The sequence below is a fragment of the Lagopus leucura genome, unplaced genomic scaffold, assembly GCF_019238085.1.
Source record: "Lagopus leucura isolate 7727_CA_CO unplaced genomic scaffold, USGS_WTPT01 Super-Scaffold_100008, whole genome shotgun sequence".
NCBI lineage: Eukaryota > Metazoa > Chordata > Aves > Galliformes > Phasianidae > Lagopus > Lagopus leucura.
This window is the reverse complement of record NW_024962265.1, coordinates 33,930,487-33,949,763: the sequence shown is the minus strand read 5'-3', so window position 1 is coordinate 33,949,763 and position 19,277 is coordinate 33,930,487. Positions and strand designations below refer to the sequence as shown.

The 19,277-nt window shown below is 41.1% G+C and overlaps 1 protein-coding gene across 4 annotated transcripts in view; it reads right to left on the bottom strand.

Moving 5' to 3' along the window:
• The window catches only part of CPSF6 (cleavage and polyadenylation specific factor 6), a 24,953-nt gene extending 6,213 nt beyond the window's left edge, over positions 1-18,740 (bottom strand). Inside the window, exons 1-10 of one of the 4 annotated variants that reach the window (XM_042872440.1) lie at positions 18,645-18,740; positions 10,974-11,183; positions 9,222-9,325; positions 8,151-8,296; positions 7,401-7,574; positions 6,253-6,757; positions 4,921-5,013; positions 3,836-3,951; positions 3,393-3,546; positions 2,183-2,377 (exon numbers count right to left, since the gene is read on the bottom strand). In XM_042872440.1, the coding sequence (XP_042728374.1) occupies positions 2,188-2,377; positions 3,393-3,546; positions 3,836-3,951; positions 4,921-5,013; positions 6,253-6,757; positions 7,401-7,574; positions 8,151-8,296; positions 9,222-9,325; positions 10,974-11,183; positions 18,645-18,704 (1,752 nt within the window). In that variant the 5' untranslated portion in view covers positions 18,705-18,740 and the 3' untranslated portion in view covers positions 2,183-2,187. The remainder of the gene's footprint in view (positions 1-2,182; positions 2,378-3,392; positions 3,547-3,835; positions 3,952-4,920; positions 5,014-6,252; positions 6,758-7,400; positions 7,575-8,150; positions 8,297-9,221; positions 9,326-10,973; positions 11,184-18,644) is intronic. The other 3 variants (XM_042872441.1, XM_042872442.1, XM_042872443.1) reach the window with 3 other exon arrangements.
• Positions 18,741-19,277: the final 537 nt, after the last annotated feature.

Sequence of the window (19,277 nt, the reverse complement as noted above, 5' to 3'; positions counted from 1 at the left end):
AAAAAAATACCAAATGTCTTCATTTAGATGTGGAATATTTAATTTGCTCTTTAAATCAAGTTCTTAGAACCTATATTCTTTGTGCAAGGGAATCTTACCTATGCAACTCCTTTGAAAAAAAGCTCCCAACACACAACAAAGTCAAAGTGGCACGTATAAATCCCACCCAAACTGAGTCCAGTCCCACAATAAGATTGAAACTAATTTTGAAATTGTGTTTTGGATATTACATAAAGTGCAACCTAATGGTACTGGACATGTTTTGTTGGGGTGGTCAGGTAGGGAAACTGTACTTGACACAGAAACTCCACCAAGGCATACACAATAGTCTAAATATACAAAAATTAGAACTGTATTAACAAAGTATGTCAAGGACAAAAAAAATAGCTGCCAAACCCCAGATTAACAATTTTTAGCTCAACTCCAATAGAAGTTAAAAAATAAAAAAAAAATAAAAAAAAAAATTCTGGAAGTACATTCATCATTCAAGCTCAATGGTTACCTCCTAGTAATAAGAACTATTTGCAGATATCACAAATATTAATTTATGATAAAAGGGAAAAATACAGTTCAACAAAAGAAACTGCATTTGCTTCTGTTAAATCTTGATATTTAAGCTCTGACAGTTTACAATTAAAAACCACAGTTGCTAGTTTTATGCAACTCCAGAATGATTTCTACCAATCCGTTTTTCATGACAAAAAGTGGCATTAACAGATATGTACTACTGCCAACTTTATTTCAGTTGCCACATTTATCTTCTCTATTTAAGCCTTTGACTCCCCAGCTCAAGGTATGTTACTACTTTTTTAGAATATAGCATCATCAAAGTTGGAAAAGACCCCTAAGATCATCTAGTCCAAACAAATAACCCAGCATGCCACTTCGTATTTAGTAGACTACAGAATTTAATTTGTTCTCTCAGTGACAGAAAAGCCTAGCATGTAATACATGACATTTCAAATACTGTAAAACTATAGGAATGTTTTCACTTTGGAGTAAATTACAGTTTACGTGATTTCTAATGAGTTTTGTTCTGTTTGACTTCTGCAAATTAGCTTACATGAATGAACGTCACAAGAAAATCTGGAAACTTAAACCTGAGAGTAGGCATAAGAAATGGAAGCTGGGCAGACCAGCAAAGTCTGCTGGGTTTCAATTTGAGTGTACATGTAGTGGGAAATTCCAAAAAGGAAAAAGACTATTGCAGCAAAAACAATACGTAGAGTTCCTTTTTCCCCCTAGTTCCAAATATAAGGAATCATGAGCAGCTTGGATTACCAGTCCTCAAACCAGCGTGTTAAAGGGGAATGCTCACACATATTTTAAAGCTTTTAGCAGCACACTAAAGGAAGCATAATTAACCTGCTACTTGGTAGCTATCCACATATTTGATGCATGCAAGATTGCAGATACATGAAATGAAAGAACATTTTAGTATGTGAATAATCAGAAAAGAACCAATCCTTGCGTCATACACTCATTTACAAGTCTTCAGAAAATGAGTCTACTGTTCAGAGGAGGAAGAGAATGACAAAGCAGGATGGTGAAGAAAAATTGACCACAAATTTTACTGGCAATAACACCTAAATTTAGCTAGGAGACAGAAAAAAGTGAGAGGCCACGTTTTTTACAATAAGGTCCAAAATCCAGCTACATTTCCTGAACTTGAATAATACTTACTGAAACAAAAAATTTCTACCAGTGCAAGGACCTGCATGTATTTGTGTTCCCTACATCGAAATAATACTCACATGTCATACGAGGAGCTAATTGCTGCAGCAGATTTCCTTTGCTTTTATAAGATACAAATGAAAAATACAAACATACATTTACTATCACCTTTTAAGATTACGACAGAGCAGAATTACCAGTCTGGCTTACTGCTTATTAAGAGTTGGTTCAACTGCACATCATAAAAACTGCAAACATTACTACCATCTAAAATTAAAAAGGCAGCATGCCAGCTGCAGAAGGAATCACACCAGTTCTCCCTCCCAAGGCCAGAGTTACCTGTCATTACTTACCTAAGTTCATTTCAGATGCTAAAAGAAGAAAGTAATTCATTACATACTGCAGGACCATTGAAATGCAAGCATTCACTGAGTAAACAATCCCAAATCTAGAGCAGTAACTCCAGTTACTCAGTAACAGTAAACTTCAACACAAAACAAACGCTCACCTTCTTTAGCGATGGCGATATTCTCTCTCTCTGTCCCGTTCTCTGTCACGATCTCTATCACGATCACGATGTCTCTCTCTTTCTCGGCTTCTTTCCCGATAATAGTCATCGTGGCGATCTCTGCTACGTGATTTATGGCGTCTACTTTTTTCTCGTGACCTACTGTGGTCCCTCTCCCTGGATCGTTCACGTCTTCTAAAAAAAATTACTTCATTACTTTCTTTTTCCCCCCCCAGAACACGAGCCACCCGCACGCCTGTTTTGTATTCGGTTGATCGGTACAACTTGGATCAAAAAAAGACATGAGAGAAATCTCTTCTCAGCCATGAAAGAAACGTCTCTGCACTGTGATGCAGATATTTTTTATGTAACAGGGAAGATGGCTGGGGTGGCGGCTAAGAACAGCTAACGGATAGTAAGATGTCATCCACTTCCAAACAAAGGAAAAGTCAGAAATTACACATTCAGAATGAAGGACAAGACAGCTAACACCAGCTGGAGAATGTGATGCGCCTCAAACGATTCCTACATCACGGCTGCTCACTGGCATTCTGAAAGTGCGGGCCAAGATCAGCTGCCCATGTTTTTATTACTCAATGTCAGCTATTCTACTCCTACAACATCCAAATAAATCCAAAGAAGTTAGAGGCTCAGTGGTTGTTGCAACTCTGAAAGGGTTGTGAATAAGCAGTGTGTAGCAGGCTGTGAGTTTTAAACCTATTCTCAATTTTTTGACTGCATGAGGAGGAATAAGAGGAAAAATCATTCCGGCCAACCTCCTTCCCTTGCCAAATTTGACAGGTGAAGAGAAAGTTACTACTAAGCAAAATAAAACTGGTAACAAATACCCTCTAACTTAATTTTCAATAGAAAACAATGATAGAAATGATATATGTGATATATATTATATACAATATATTACATCTGAATTGATGAAAGTAATTCAATTCTGAAATTTACTTTTTGCAATACTACCATACAGAAAAGGACACAAACTATAATAAGTTAAAAAGCTAGCCAGATCCACCTTAAAAACAAGAGTCAGTTAACAGACTATTTACATTCAAAAGTTGTATTTGGCTCTTTCACAAATTTCTTGTGCAGCTGAGCAAATCACTGAGCTTCTCACATGACTCAGATCCTCCTCTGTGAACTAGTCTTGTCCTACACCTTTCCCTTCAGAAGGGTGGATGGAAAAGGAAAGCTTTACCTGGATCCAGAACCATAGGACTTGGACTCGATTCCATGAAGGCAGTCTTGAAGAGAGCTAATAAGTACTTTACAACGATCATCAGCAGATACTTTGGACTGTTTAATTAAGGAAATTGCAGTTACCAGGGTCTCTATAGCACTTCCATAGTCCCCTGAAAACGATACAAAATCATGAGATTTTTATTTGTAGTAATAATACAGTTTGGAATATTTTCCTTCAATAGCCTTCCAAATCATTTACTACAGGACTAAACATTACAACACTGTCCAGATCAGTACTCAGAAGACACTCTCAAACATCAGTACAAAAAGAGTCATAGGTTGTACCCAAATTCAACCTCCTAGTAAAAGGAAGTGGCTTCAAGGCCGCAGGCTTCCTAACAGGAAAAAAAACTGTAAACTCCTTTTGCTTGGGCAGAATAGAAAGCAAGTCTTACTAACCAGCACTGGCATCTGATACAGCTCTTGAAATGGCACTGCTTGAGATTGCCCTATTTCTGTTCATGATTTCTTCAAATTCTGCTTCACTCAGAGGTGTCCTTGCAGCATCCATCTCTCTGCAAGCAATAAAAATTAGTATTTAAAAGGTTAAGAAAACATTAACGAAACATCATTGCAGTTTTAACAATCCAAGTTTGCAACTTTAAGCAAAATGACAAATAGAAAAGAAAGCAGGATCTGGGTTTGTGTTAAGGACCATGTTACAGTATAAAATCCTGAAAGCTTGAAAATAAATAAGTTAAAAAAAAAAAAACCAACAATTATCACATCTGCTAAATGAGTAAAGTTATTCTTGTTCTACCAATCTAGTTTGAAGATTCAGCAGCACTTAAACGTGCTTTACAAATATTTAATGTTTTCATAAAATCCTTCAAGGTATCTAAGCAGACATTACACCAGCTAAGTGGATGCAAAAAATACACATATACATGGGTAATGCAACTTTCAGCAAAATTAGAAATCTTTTTATGACAATCTTGGAATTACAACTATATGATCCTGTTTCCCAGATTCTTAACTAAGACCAGAGGGCTGTAACTTATAAGAAGCAAATAAAGTTTGTCATCGTTAAAACGCTCAATTTTCTGAATGACACCAACATTTTACAGCTAATTCTAGCTTTTGTTTCTGGTCAAGTTCAAGGTGCTCCAATTTTATCTCCCAATCTTAGAAAGGAGAAAGCAATTAAAGTGAATGCTTACACTCATTATACTTTTAAACTCTATTAGCTACCTATACACAGATTCTAAAGTACCAAAATTTACTCATACAAAAAAGTTTCCCACAAGTTTTGCAGTGTTCTATTAGCCAGTCTCTGAATCATATAGAAAACCTGAAGAAACGTGTTAGAGACAAAAGTTGAGACTGTCAAATTGATCCACTGCTTGATATTTCTAAAACAGTGTTAGTTCCTCTGGTAGAAAGAAAATGCAGAATAACAAGCAATACTATCCTCTTAAGTGCAAGAAGTGGAACAAGATCCTATAGCCAGTTTAGCATAAGAGGAAATGTCTAAAAATTCATACCTCCCTGAGTTTTGAGTATTATTTTTCGTGTGCCTCCCATAGAATGGAATATGTAATTTTTCTCTTATGGACATGTTATTTCCAGTGAAACGCCTATGATATATAATTAATGACAATTTAAATAGTTATGGATGATAGTCTTAACATTTTTAATGAAAATAGTGGACAGAAGTTCTTCTGTCCTATCCCCACTCCTTCCCTCCCCAGCCATTCTATAAACTGCAGACAACTTAGATTTTGTCCATCAAAAAATACAAAGCACCTTATTATTTCCAGGCAATTAAGCCAAATGCTCGAATTTCTACAATTTCTACAGGAACACAGTATGTACAATTGTTCTGTTTTTTTGAACTTTGTGCTCATATGTAAAAGGAAGAATCAAAGTGCCTCTGCAGAAAACACTTTACGCAAGAGAAGACTCTCTCAAATATATCAGTAAAATCACAAGTGAAAATTCCACATGTAACTATGTAGAAAATCTCTCTCTTAAAATCAGACCCCAAAAGTTCTACAGAATACAAGTATGGTGAAAATTAAGAAAACAGTGGCAAGACAGAGATGCTTGAAAGCACAGATGAAAAAGATGTTTCAAACAAGATGCGAAACACTTGACTAGTCAAGTCAGAGGGAAAAAAACCCTGACCCAGATTGGATCAACTACAGAAAAGGCCACTGCTACAAACACAGAAAGACTGTACAAAATTACAAGTAGCTTGACAGGAAAGGAAAACAGAAGTCTTGCAACAAATTCCCACCCGGCTTTTGAGACAAAAGCTAACTTTTAATTGAATCCTTAAGAAAAAAGGAACAAGCAGGACTGCCAGAAGATGAAAATGACACGAGCTTGGTGCGGCACCATCCTCAACACATGCACATATTCAAAGAGAAGAACTCCAGAGCATTTTACAGTGACAGCTTGCAAGGCAAGATGGTGAAGGGACAAGTGAGAATTTCAAGTTATGACAGAAGCACAACCAGAAGCTACCAGCAGGAAGTGATATAATAAGCTAGCATGTAGAACACACAGAATAATGGTACTGTGAACAATGTACACAAACAGTTAAAAGCTGAAAATGAAAAGTAAGATTACTAGCATTGCATTTTAGGATTTTCTTACTGCTACAAGCACATTTACGAGTTCATATACTAAGAAGTAAATAGGCAAATCTCATGATTGCAGGGATCCCCTCCAGCTTTTTTTTTTTTTTTTTTTTCCCCCCTTCTTTACTTTTTCTAACATTTGCATTAAAAACGAAACAAAACAAAAAAAATTATGTGTTTCCTACAAGGAATAAAGTTATATATAAAGCACGTTGCACCAAAAACACTCACCTTCCAGGTGGCCCATAGTCACCTCTGTCATACGGTGGAGGTCGGCCATACGGATCTGTTGGAGGTGGGCCACGGCTGTCTGAAGTAGGTATGCCACTATTGGCAGGTGGGGGGAAGAAAGCTGGATTCACATGCGGTGCGGGTGGTGGAGCACCTGGAGGTGGCCCAGGGAGATGTGGAGGAGGAGCAAGAGTCAGGGGTGGCCCGAGAGGGCCAGGTGGACGAGGGGGAAATGGACCCGGAGGTGGAGGTGGACCCTGCTGAGGTGGTGGCGGACCCGGTGGCGGCCCATAGCCTGGAACTGGTGGTGGAGGGCCTGGAGGAAGTGGCCCAAGTGGAGGCTGACCAAAAGGCTGTCCTGGAAACAGAACTGGTGGTGGTGGGCGGTCACCACGATTAGGAGGTCCAGCTAAAGGAGGTGGGAGGACCTGACCAGGAGGTGGGGGGCCTGGTGGGCCCGGAGGACCGGGAGGGCCTAAAGGTGGACGTGGGGGAGTTTGTCCAGCTACAAAAAAAAAATAGAAAAAAAGTTAATAAAGAAATAAAACAGTCACAGAAATAATTAAGATTCTTGTACTTTTTTTTTTTTTTTCCTTCTCAGACAAAAAACCCTCACTGAACAATCCACAACTTGCACAAGACATGCACAGTCCCACTTTCGGGTCCAGTAGCTTACATAAATTTATAATTGGTGATCTATACTGAAAGAGAACAGTAACCTGAAAACAGGTGCAATGTATATTCAAAACGCATGAAAAGCTATATTGGAGAAAGTACAGTAAATGCAGCACTCAAAACGAATTTCATGTCCTTGTTAGGGGTTTGCTGCTTTTTTTTTCTAATTATTATTTGTTTGTTTTATTTTATTTGACTGTGTTCCTTTGACTGCTAGTAGAAAATACACAGAATGACATTCATTAAGAATATTGAAGCTGAAATGAGAACTTCACTGCAATACAAACCTGACATTTAAACAGAGATTTGTCCCATGTCAGATATCTGACTATATATGAACACCTCCACTTCAAGTTTTTGGCACTCTAAGTGCCTGCTAACTGACCTTGACTTCTGTAATTCCCAAATAAGCACACTGCATTAACAAAAGAAAATAAACATTAAACTGAAACCCTATACACTAAATATTTTACCTGGGAATGGTGGTGGTGGCCCTCCTGGCCCTGCTGGTCCAGGGAATCTGTCTCCACCTGGAATAGCACCGGGGAAACGGCCTCGCCCTCTATTACTAGGTGGAAATGCTGCTCTTGAGCTTCCTCCTGGTGGACCAGCTTTACCTTCCCCAGACATCTGGCCAGACTGTGTGGCTGCAGTGGAAAAAATTAATTATGTAGATCAAAACAGTTTAAAGCTCTTCAATTCTTGATCTAAAGTTTTATGTAGCACTAAAGCACCACTATGATCCTCAGTACCAAAAAGGAGCAAATGCTTCACTAAGATTCAATAGCATTCCAGTATCCCCACACCACACTAAAGGAACTTGAGAAACTGTCAGTCCATGAAGTTAGTCTAATCTGCCTATAAATGCTGTACCTTTAAATATTCTCATGCTTTTTTAAAATTAAATCCACAAGAAGGAATTGAGAAAGCTTCTCCAACCTTAAGAAGAATTTTACAAAGCTGCATGATAAGCGCTTCCAACAAGTCCCATCTCCTAGTAAAATCACAGACATTCATTATATTGAATGAGTTCTTTTATTTTCAGTTTTTAAGAGGATCTTCTATTTTATTTTTTTTAAGCAAAGTTGCAACTTCATCCGCTTAAGTATTTTACAGAAATTTTAAACTGTGCAGAAATTATCAAATACTGAGAGAAAAATTGCAGGACAACTTTTGGAATAAACTTCCAATTCTTTCCACAACGGCACATGAGAGAGACTTACTTTTCCTTGACTGCATTTCAAACTGACTCAGAAATTGTTTATTGCATGGAGTCACAACAGGATTCTGCCCATGCAATTCTCTTTTAGGCAACAAATCCATCAACTTTTTGGAGGATGCTTCCGATCCCACACCCACAAGGGCAAACCTGAAAAGAAGGAAAGAACAGTCACACTGCAGTTTTTTTGTTCCCTGGACATCCTGATACCTCACGAGTAACATTTAACACAGTTAGCAGAAGAATATTTGAAATACAGAAACTTTCACAAGTCTTCTTCCAGTTTTAGAGATAGACAAAGCAATTCATTCTAGGACACAGATGAAGAACCACAATGTAAGTCCAAGATACAGCAACGCAACGAAGGTAGCTTTCTCACACAGTATCAATATACCATCCAGGGATTATTATAACCAAGTTGTCATTAACAATTCACTGTATTCTCATTGCTACTCTCATTAGTAATAGTGAGAGCAAAGTCAAGTAACGAAGATTAGATTGTCAGTGAGGAATCAAGTCAAGTGCTTGCTTTCAACAGTTAATGGAAAAACAAGCATTTAAAATCATTCAATAACAGGGATGGGATAGGTAAAAATAGCACTTATATTATGAAGAACAACATACATCACCACTACACTAACTGAAACTTAGGAATAGTCTTCATGTAAATCATAGAATCATAGAATGGCCTGGGTTGAAAAGGACCACAATGATCACGTAGTTTCAACCCCCCTGCTCTGTGCAGGGTCACCAACCAGCAGACCAGGCTGCCCAGAGCCACATCCAGCCTGGCCTTGAATGCCTCCAGGGATGGGGCATCCACAGCCTCCTTGGGCAACCTGTTCCAGTGCAAATGCCAATATAATTTAACTCATTAAATAGTAGGAAGTTAATATCCCCATAAAATTTATGCCTGGAATTTAATTAGTCCGAAATAATACACCCAATCATTGTTGGATATCAATACACAAGGGCCATAAGTTCACATACTGACAGAAATATTAGAACTCTTTCCTCACTTAGACCCTCCTAAACTTCAGCCAATTTACAGAAAAAGCAGACAAGAAGGCCTTACCCTTTAGATTGGCCATTAGCACGGTTTTCAAAAAACTTTATCTCCAAAATATCATTTACCCCCAATGAATGAACCGCTTCAGTTAAGTCTTCATCTGTTGTCCACTGAAAAATATAATATTCAACTAAGAAATCTTACCAAAAACACTTTGACACTTTTCCACGCTCTTTATTTTCTACTATAAGTGGTGAAGAGGAATACTTTACACAAGTTGTCAGTATTTTCTGACTCCCAGAGGACCCTCATTTATACTGTACTGTGCCCAGAAAATCCATTTTTGAAGTATGCACTTCCTCACACACCATGCTGTCCAAGCCCCTTCACACAGCAAACCAGCTCACAGGTACCAAAAAAATTCCTGAGTAACTTTCTGAAAGCACTTTTCCAAGAATATTAAGCCTAAACTGAATCACTTAAATAACTGCCACATTTTTTGACATCCAATCCATTTTTTTTTCTCCCACTGACTCTACTTCCAAACCCCAAAATCAATTTTTATGATCATATTAACACATTTGCTCACTCCAAGAGCTTTAACTAGTGAGGCCCTACTGAACCACATATTATTTTGCACAAAAATAGCAATATTTACAGACAAAAACAGGAAACGAGCACAGAAAACATAGCAACAACTATTTAATCTTAAATCTCCTTGCTGTAACTTTCCATTAGTTACTATCTAACATTCAACAATTACACATACACTCAAAGGGATACAAGACATTTATACTCAGAGTTTTCTTCCTCTTCCTGTAACTCCATCACCTCTTTAAATCCTATCTGGGAAGTACAAAGCAGGCTTTCAAGATCCTGAAATACTTATCTGACCTTCCTCAAATCAAGGCTTCTTTTAAAAAATTAATAAATTACTTTGCTGAGATCTAAACACAAAAAAAAAAACAAATACAATAGTAATGCTCAAACAAGTTGAGTCTACTTTTAGTGGATAACTTCATTTGCGAAGCCTAACAATGAGCAGCAGGTACAAATTACTGCACACTGGCCTACCTACTTTAGAAATTGCCACATTTGACTTGGATGAGCTCAGCTGATTGCATTCCTGCATTTTAGAGAGGTACAACTGTTAAGTCAATTAACTCCCTTAGAGCCATTAGTTCCTGAAATTAGGTTACTGTACTAATTAGTGAAAAACACTTAAGAATGCCTAAATCATTCTTTTTCAAGCTTCCACCTAACAAAAATTTCTTCAAGAAGGGAAAAAAAACATGTAAGAGATTTTGCTTGCATGGACTCAATGAAATGGATTTCAGGTAAAGAGAGACCAATTGCAGTTAATTTAGCTGTTCAAGAGCTACTTGCACTTTTGTTGTTTAACTACAAATGATTTTAAAATACTTTATTGCTGACTAAAGGAATTGTCTGAAGGGAAATGGTAGTTCAGTGAGTTACCCTAGAGATGTTACTCCCAGGAATGCAAAAAGAAGCCTAGAGGCAAATGAAAACAGCTTTGTTCCAAGAATCAAAAAGGAAACAGGAAAAAGACAAAAAGTAAGAAAATGCCAGATAACCTTGTTTTCTTCTTCGTCTAAAAACTTCAGGAAGGGCTCACTGAAAACTGGATTTGTTTGACAGTTTTAAACTATCTCCAAGATACTTGGTATCTTAAGCTTATTCTCCTTCTTCATTATATTCTTTGAAAAGACAGCTCTTCAAATAAAAAATATTTCACGACAAATCACGTTTGCAATTTTCAAATCGCTGGCCACTCCTGGATAGGAATAAGATACTCACCCAAGTAAGGTTTCCAATGTACAAGGCAATTCTCTTTCCAGTATATGTGTAGACAACATTTGGTGCAGCTCCTTTACCTACATCGTCTCCAACTGAAGGTGGGAGAGAATCCATATAGTCACGATCTTCTGGGGCATCTCCATTATTCGCAGACGGAGAGATTACATCATCGTACAGATCAATCTGATCATGTCCACCATATTCAGCTTCCTAAAATACACAAAGCACCTGGGTTATATTTAACATTAAACACTTCTCAGAAACAAAATAGTCTGACAACTGCCACGTTCCATAGACAGTTTGACCCGACACCTACACAACATCCGTAACGAAAAGCTAAGCCCCGACTTCAACCACATTTAAATATATAAAATTCTTATGTCTTCTACCGTATTCCAAACTGATAAAAACAAAAATACACCTCCAGCAACTGCTTTGCACTGCAACACTCTTTACCTTGTAATATAAGCAGAAAACTAAAAAAACACAAGCTCTACTCCCACAATTACAGATGTGAACAAGTATGAGCAATGTGCAAAACAACAGGCTAATATCAGCACGCAATTTTTGTCATGAAAATATTTGGTAGAAGGAAAAGATCAAACCTGAAGTGGTCTGCACTGATAAAATTCCGCATTTCAGATTTCTACTGCATTCCTAATTTTATTTTTATCTCCTCATTCACAGAGTGAAAGAAAGGAATTCTATTTTATGTCATTAAATTTAACAAACCATTGGGTTTGTGTGCATTGCACATTTATTTACTCCTGAGCTACAAAGGAACTATTCTACAATATCAAGGCTGCCTCTGGAACACTCTGGTTGAGAAGAGTATCATGGGATTTCGGAGTGAATCACCTTGTCCCCCAGGTTGGTACAGTTTACAGCACAGTTTTGTCCAAGTGAACTAGATCTCTTTCAGAGGGAACAGAATCATGAGTTTATTTACAAAAGCTCTGCTTCATGCACTTGACAACTGCATACTACCTGTTAAATGGGAACAAATGAGTCAAAATCAACCCGTGGCCCTTCAGATACCTTTGAACTGTAAGACAGGATGAAGTATTTGATCCAAAAGACCAGAGGAAATTTAGCCCGAGGCAGACCATGTAAGCAATGCATTAGGGGAAAAAAAAAAGTAATAACAAAGTATAACCCCAACACTTCCCACAGTGCATTTAATTTCATACACTTCCATTCATCATACATTGGACAAGGTCCAGAAGAGGCCATGAGGACGATCAGAGGGCTGGAACACCTCTCCTACGAAGGAAGGCTGAGGCACCTGGGCTGTTTAGCTTGGAGAAGAGCAGGCTTCCAGTACCTGAAGTGGGCCTACAGGAAAGCTGGGGAGGGACACCTTAGCAAGGAGAGTAGGGATAAGACAAGGGGTAATGGCTTTTAACTACAAGAAGGTAGGTTTAGACTAGATATAAAGCAGAAATTCTTCACAATTAATGTGGTAAGGCACTGGCATGCCTTGCTCAGAGGAGCTGGCTCAAGGCCAAGCTGGATGGGCCCTGGGCAGCCTGAGCTGGTGAGTGGCAGCCCTGCATACTGCAGGGGCTTGGAACTGGTATAATTGGAAGGTCCTCTGCAACTCAAACCATTCCGTGATTCTGTGATATTCTACAATGATCAATTCCTATGCTGGGATGTTGCTGAAAAAGAGGCACCATCTCGATTTCTACTGACAGGAAGCCAGACCACTGTTGCTCCCTGAGAAGTTACAGAAAAAGCTTAAGAGAGCCTTTATATTAACTTGCAAAAGTTGTTTTGCCATACGCAAAGGCTGCAACTTCCAAAGTTCGTAGAACATTCCTGGACTCATCCAGAATGATTCAGAACACAAACTGCCTCATCAGGTTTTGATATCAGAGATATTTCAGTGGCTGTTATCTTGTGATTTTGTATCTAGAAACCCACACAAGTGTCCTCAACAGAGTAACTCAGAATAACAGATACGGTGACTAGAGAGGATCAGCGTGGATTCCACGGCAAACAAGCTGCAAAGCCAGCAGTCTTGGTTGAAAACCAAATATATCCACGGTCATCATCAGCTCTTCTGAAAATATGAAAACATTCATTATTCACTGCTGTTCTTAGAAGGGTATCACTAGAATAAATAAAATCAGATATGCAAGTTTTGGCTTTGTCAGTCAAGTAGATTTGATTCTCAGTGAGCCGCACTACTGCAAGACAACACCAAACTTCAACAGAAAAGTAATGTTTTCCCAAGGAAGTTTATCATCACTAAATTAATAAAGCTTTGCATTTTCACTCATTCTGTTCAGCTCTCCACCTACATTTGATTTCTCATATCATTGTAATTAATGAAACCAAGGTCAAAGAACTGCCTGGGACAGGCCGAAACATGCTATCTGATGGTAAGATTAAGAGCGATGTCACAAGGCAATTAAGGAAATCGTCTACTAAACGTGCAGCAATTCTTGCCATTTATGTGTGTAGATGGAGACTTCAGGAAAGAAGAATGCAGTCTTGGAGGACAGATTCAAACAAGCAGGCACCAGTTTTACAGCAGATGTATACAAACCTCCATCTATAAGAAGGTGGAGGTCAGCACTGCCAAAATACCAACAGGAACAGTAAGAGTCTGCAGCTATGCTGTGTTTCTTTACTGGCAAGAAACTCCTCTGAACTGGTTTGAGTTTCTGTTCTGTAGGCTTTCAGATCACCATCACAGCACAGAGCATCTGTGAGCAAGACAGTGCAGGTTGCACCTAACTTTTCTGGGGCCTTAATTTAAATCAATGAAGAAAAAAATTGACACTGCTCACTAAAATTTCTACCTACATCGTGCTGGTTTTGCAGCAAGTATGGAATGCAATGGCTCAATGGCTGTTACACAAGATCCAATAACCCTTCCTCTTTCACATGCATACCATGGAAACTCACCCAAACACACCCTTCTTCCCTAGAGGTAGAAGAAGAACCCAAGCAGCCTCACTTCTCTACTCTTAGCTATTTCAACAAACATTCCACCCAGATCACAAATTGCTTTTGACATCTTCCGACTTCCTTAGCTATAAGAAAAAGCCATCGAGCATGAAAGGATTTCTGCTCATTGTCATTCACACTCTTGCAGATGAACATCCTACAGAAAAGTCAGCACCATCACTGTCACTCCTCCTATACCCAAATCAGAGTAGCAGTGTTTCCACAGATCATGCTTTAACAAGATCTCTGTCTGAAATGAAACATCGTTTGCTCTGGAAAATCAAGACTGAAATTTCACACTCGGCATTACTCAATGGGCTTTGGTGAATTAAAAGGGCAATGAAAAGATACACTGTCAAAAACTCACCCCAGACTAGCTGTTACGCTTCCAGTTACTCAGCCCTTCTCATGTATTTTGTATTTCAATCACTGCTTGCAGCATTTTGCAACATTCAAGTGAGAAAGGCAAACCCAGGGAGCATCGCCATCTTGTCCAGGAGGGATAAATTGAAAGTGTTACTTTGTTTTGAAATTCAGCAGCCCTACTCTTGTGCATCCCAGAAACTCCTGTCTCTCCCACTCCCCTTACAAAGGAGAACAGTTTTTTCCTTTTTTTTTTTTTTTTTTTTGGGGGGGGGGGGGGGAGATGAGAGGGTGAGGGAGTAAAAGTTCTTTAAACTGTACGTTCATCTGAGATTTGTTTCCTCTCTCTGTGCTATTTGAGAGTCAAATGCTGCATGCCCTAAAGATATTTTTAAAAAGATGAAATTCCATTTAAAATTTTCTATGATTTCTGAGAAAACTCAATTATTAAAAAGCAAATTATTCACCTTCTCCTATACCATTTTCTCAATTCAAAATTACAGTACATGCAGTCAAAGACTTTAAATGGACGTTAACAATCTCACTTCAAAAAACATCCGTGGGTCCTGAAAAATCACAAGTTGAAGAAACAGGCAGAAGTCTTTCTGGTTTTGATTAGCTGTCTGAATGCACAAACAAACTGGAAGAAAACAACAGCCCTTGTTTCCAAAACAGCACACAGCCCGTGGTGGACAAGTTTGTTAAGCCACAAGACTCCCATTAATTTTAGAGGCCCAGACACTGCAGCTCCACCGGGAGCACATGGGCAACATCTGAGCAATCCAATCCGTCGGCCAATGTGAGAAGAACAAACTCGCACACGGTCAAAAGCATAAAGGAAGTGCAGGTAGTATCACTGTTTGCACTGCAGCAAAGCTAACAGGCCCCAGCTGAGACTATCTCAGGTTTTCTTTGTAGAGTGATATTTGCAAACAACAAAGGTTACCTCCTGCCCAGTGCCCTTTCAGTAGATCTCTTGGTCAGTAGACCAAGACAATCAAGGAAAACCAGCCATACAGAGAGAGAAGTAAGGCATCACACACACTTTTTAACACAAACACAAGGTCTGCCGGCTTACTCGTGACCAAGACAGTACCGCTCTTCTGAGTAAAAAGGTATCATGTCACAACATACCCATCCCCTCCAAGACAGCAATTGCCTTCTTGACATAATGGCTCTGTTCAGTAGTCAGTTTTTACACAACCAATAAATGGCAGCATTTATCATTTATTGAACAAAAAGTATTTTTCTTTGTGTTCTAGACAAAAAGTTGAGAGAGTAACAGAATCCACAGCCACAGTGGTTCCTACGTAATAAGTCTCTCAGCTGCTTTCTCCACCTAAAGCACTTTCATTACCAAGCTACAAAATACGAAGTCAAAGCTCTTTTATTTCTAATTTGTTAGTATTTAATTATTGAACAAGAACTCTTCAAGGTATGTTTACAGAAACCCAGCATGCAAGTACGCAAGTACACTTATCAGAGTATAAACAGCACAAGCATTTTTTTTTTCTTCCCCACAGCATTAAAATAAAAAGGTATTTCTGATCAAGCAGAGGATGTAAAGCAACAACAACAAAAAAAACCATATACACACACACTCAGAGATAAAAAAAATATGTTAATATTTAAGATGGTGGTAAATAATGCATAGCATGTTTTTTTAATTTTATTTTAAAAGTTTATTTATGAGCATGTGTGTGCATTCACATACAGAAAAAACTTGGTGGAAAGAAAGCCAATCAGACCACAAGAGAGCTTTACAGTGTGGTGGTCATATCTTCAGTGCAGGAAAGTAACTCAGTTCACTGGCCAAAGGTACAGGAAACCTTGAGGCAGAACCACACCAGCCTCACGCTCAGGCTCCTCACTATCTTGATATCATGGAGTAACACTCAGTATTGTGGAGTACAAAAACACATTCTAACACTTTCTAAAAGCACCTCTAATCTTACCATGGTCTTCTGCCACCAACAGGATGCCAGCTTCAGCCATTTGTATGCAGATAATGCACTCTTGTGCACAGCACAGACATAAATGTCTGTGGAAATGGTGAAACCAGAACACACCATGCCACACGTATTTCATACAGGTTGCAAATGATGCATGCAAAAACACTGTGGTTATGGGACTCTCAGTTCAGAACAAGACACTACATAATTATGAAAGACCTCTGGATGGGGAAGCCAGCTTAGCATAAAAAAAATGAATTGAGCAAATTATCAAGAAAAGGGAGGGGAGGAAATGAAATGGAAATGCAGTTAAAACCAATTTAAATACAACTGATGGGAGACAAATTGAGTAAAGCATTAAACACAAGGACAAAGGACACAATTATGATGGTCAATAGATTAATGAAAGAGGCAACACAGGCACATACAGTTTTGATGAGCGCCAGATGGAAAGTTATGTTTTCACTGCAAAGATGTGACTTCAAGTCCAGTGAGCCAGCTCCTTGCAACCTGCAGTTTTCATTCAGTTTAGCCAGCCTGTATACCTGGGGTCTGGAGTCTACTTCAGCCTTGTAACCCATACTTCATTTAGTGCTAATCAGGCAGAACATCCTCCCACCTCATGGAAGCAGGCATAAAACAAATCCCCAAAGAGCTCCAATGATAAGCACATTGAGGCCGAGAGCAGGACAGAGCAACGAAGGGCTCTCTCAGCCACGAAACCTAAAAGATTTATTTCCTGCAAGTAAAAACATTCTGTCCCAGCTCTGCTATAAATACAGTTATATTGTACTTGGAAGAATGAAGAAGCTACACAGTATGTTTTCAGTCCCTGCTATTGACAAAACTAATGGGAAGGGTTCCTGCAGTCCAACTAATATTGGCAACTGAACACAGCACCATGCAATTCGAGAGAAGTATGTTGTTTTACACATAAAACAAATTTTCGTTAGAAATACAGCATTGCATAAAATGTCTGTTACATAAATTACCATCAAATTGCCATCATTTTCTCCCTACAGCATTTGACAATTGTCATCTTCACCCTTGCACAGACATGCTGAACTGTAAGTCCTCTCTTATTAATTCAAGCTGTCAGCTTCAAATCAGAAACCCTGAATAGAGGTTTCAAGAGGACTCATCACAATGGCATCAGAATTAGAGGTAGCAGCACTGTAGGTGGTAACAATTGGCTTTTGTTCATGCTCTGCAGAAGGAAATGGAAAGTGCAGAGGTGTCAATCTTTGCCAGTCTAACTTTCTATTTTAACGTAATATAGTTCAGCTGAGGGGTAGAGACAACACGAAAGTCCCAGAACTCAAGCTTGGAAAAGAATAAACAGAAACATTTTGCAAAAATTAAACAATCTCTGTCTGCACGGAGGTTACAGCCACAAACTGCAGCACCTGGAGGTCTCCCCCCTATGCAAATCTAGCACTACTAGATTCAAATTATTTTTTCTGAAGAACCTGATTCGTTTCAGTTTTTTATGTGGAAGCGACTAACACAAAACCAAAGCTGGTACAGAAGCTGCTGAGATAGAATCAAAGAACAGCTTAGGCTGAAAGAGACCTCAAAGTTTGCAGGGGCAGCTACAAGTTGTTCGCGGGTCCGAACCCCACTGTGCTCTCCAGGCAGCCCGTAAGCGCGGGGCTCTCGCGGCAGCTTCTTTCTGGGGCAGCGCCGCCCCGAGAAGCGCGGCACCCGCACGCGGGACGGACGGTCCACAAAGCCGATAGGAACGTCGCCTTTTGGTGGGAGGGGAGGAACGCGGCTCATGGGGGAAAGGCGAGTGAAAAAGGAACCAGAGAAATCAGTCGGTCAGTCGCTCAGCAATCCAGGAAGTTCTGCGCGTTTCACCGCCACTTCCTCGCGCAAATCAATCCCCTCCGCTCACGAAGCGCCCGGGCAGCGCGGGCGGGCTGCGGTCCCCCCAGCGGCACAAGGCCGCGCTCCTCCCGCCTCCCCGAGGGGCCACCGCCGCTCCTCCCGCGCCGCAAACAATGGCAGCACTCCCCGCCGCCGCCGGGAACGGACCGCTCTCCCTGGCGGGACGGCCGCGGCAGGGAGAGGAGAGCGGGAGGAAAGGCGCCCGCCCGCGGCCCGCTTCTCTCCCTCACTCCCTCGTTCCGCCCCCGAGCGCCGGCGCTCCCCTCCCGGTCCAGCCCCGAGTCCCCGCGGGCCGGGCCTGAGGCGCGGCCTCGCGCCGTCCCGTCCCGCCCCGCGGAGCGCCCTGCGGCGCGGCGGGAAAGCCCTGCGGCGGGGCGGCCGAACAATGGCGGCGCGGCGCGGCCAGGCCCCGCGCGGAGGGCCCTGCAGGCGGCGCGGCGGCGTAAGGCGGGCGAGGAAGGAAAAAGGAAAGCGAGGGGAGGAGGGGCCGGGCCGCGCCGGCCCGTACCTGGTTGAACTCCTCGCCCACGTCGGCGTAGATGTCGATGTGGTCCACGCCGTCCGCCATGATCCCGCCCGGCCGCGCCTCGGGCTGCCGCCAGCCGCGCCCGGCTCCGCCGCCGCTGCCGGGAGGGGGGAAGGTGCACGCGGCGTCACTTCCGAGCTAGGAGGGGGAACTTCCGGCGGCCGCCGCTTCTCAGGGGGCCGCGCCCCGCCCCACCCGCCCCCTCGGGGCCGCCCTGGGGCAGAGGGAAAGCGGACCGCACCCGCCTCGGCCCCAGGTGCTGCTTGGGCCTGCGCCCCAGGGCCCCGCCGTTCCCCCTGCGCGCCCTTGCCGGGCCGCGGCGCGAGGTGCGAGGCCCGCCCTCGGATCCTGGAACGCGGAGCACAATGCGCCTAACGCTCTACGCGGTGTGTCGTGTTGTCCGTTGTGTGTGGTGTTGCTCATCCGAAAATAAAGCTGCCTTCTGACAACGAGAAGTTTCTCTTTCACAGACCGAATGGAAAGAGCTTTAAAGACTACAGGTGGATTCAAAATTCTTTTTTTCCGTGAGTGGGAGTGCATCCCAGCTCCTGGATCAGCATCCATGTCCCAGAGCAGCCCTGCTTCATATTGGGTGCAGCACTCGCATGCCTGTCT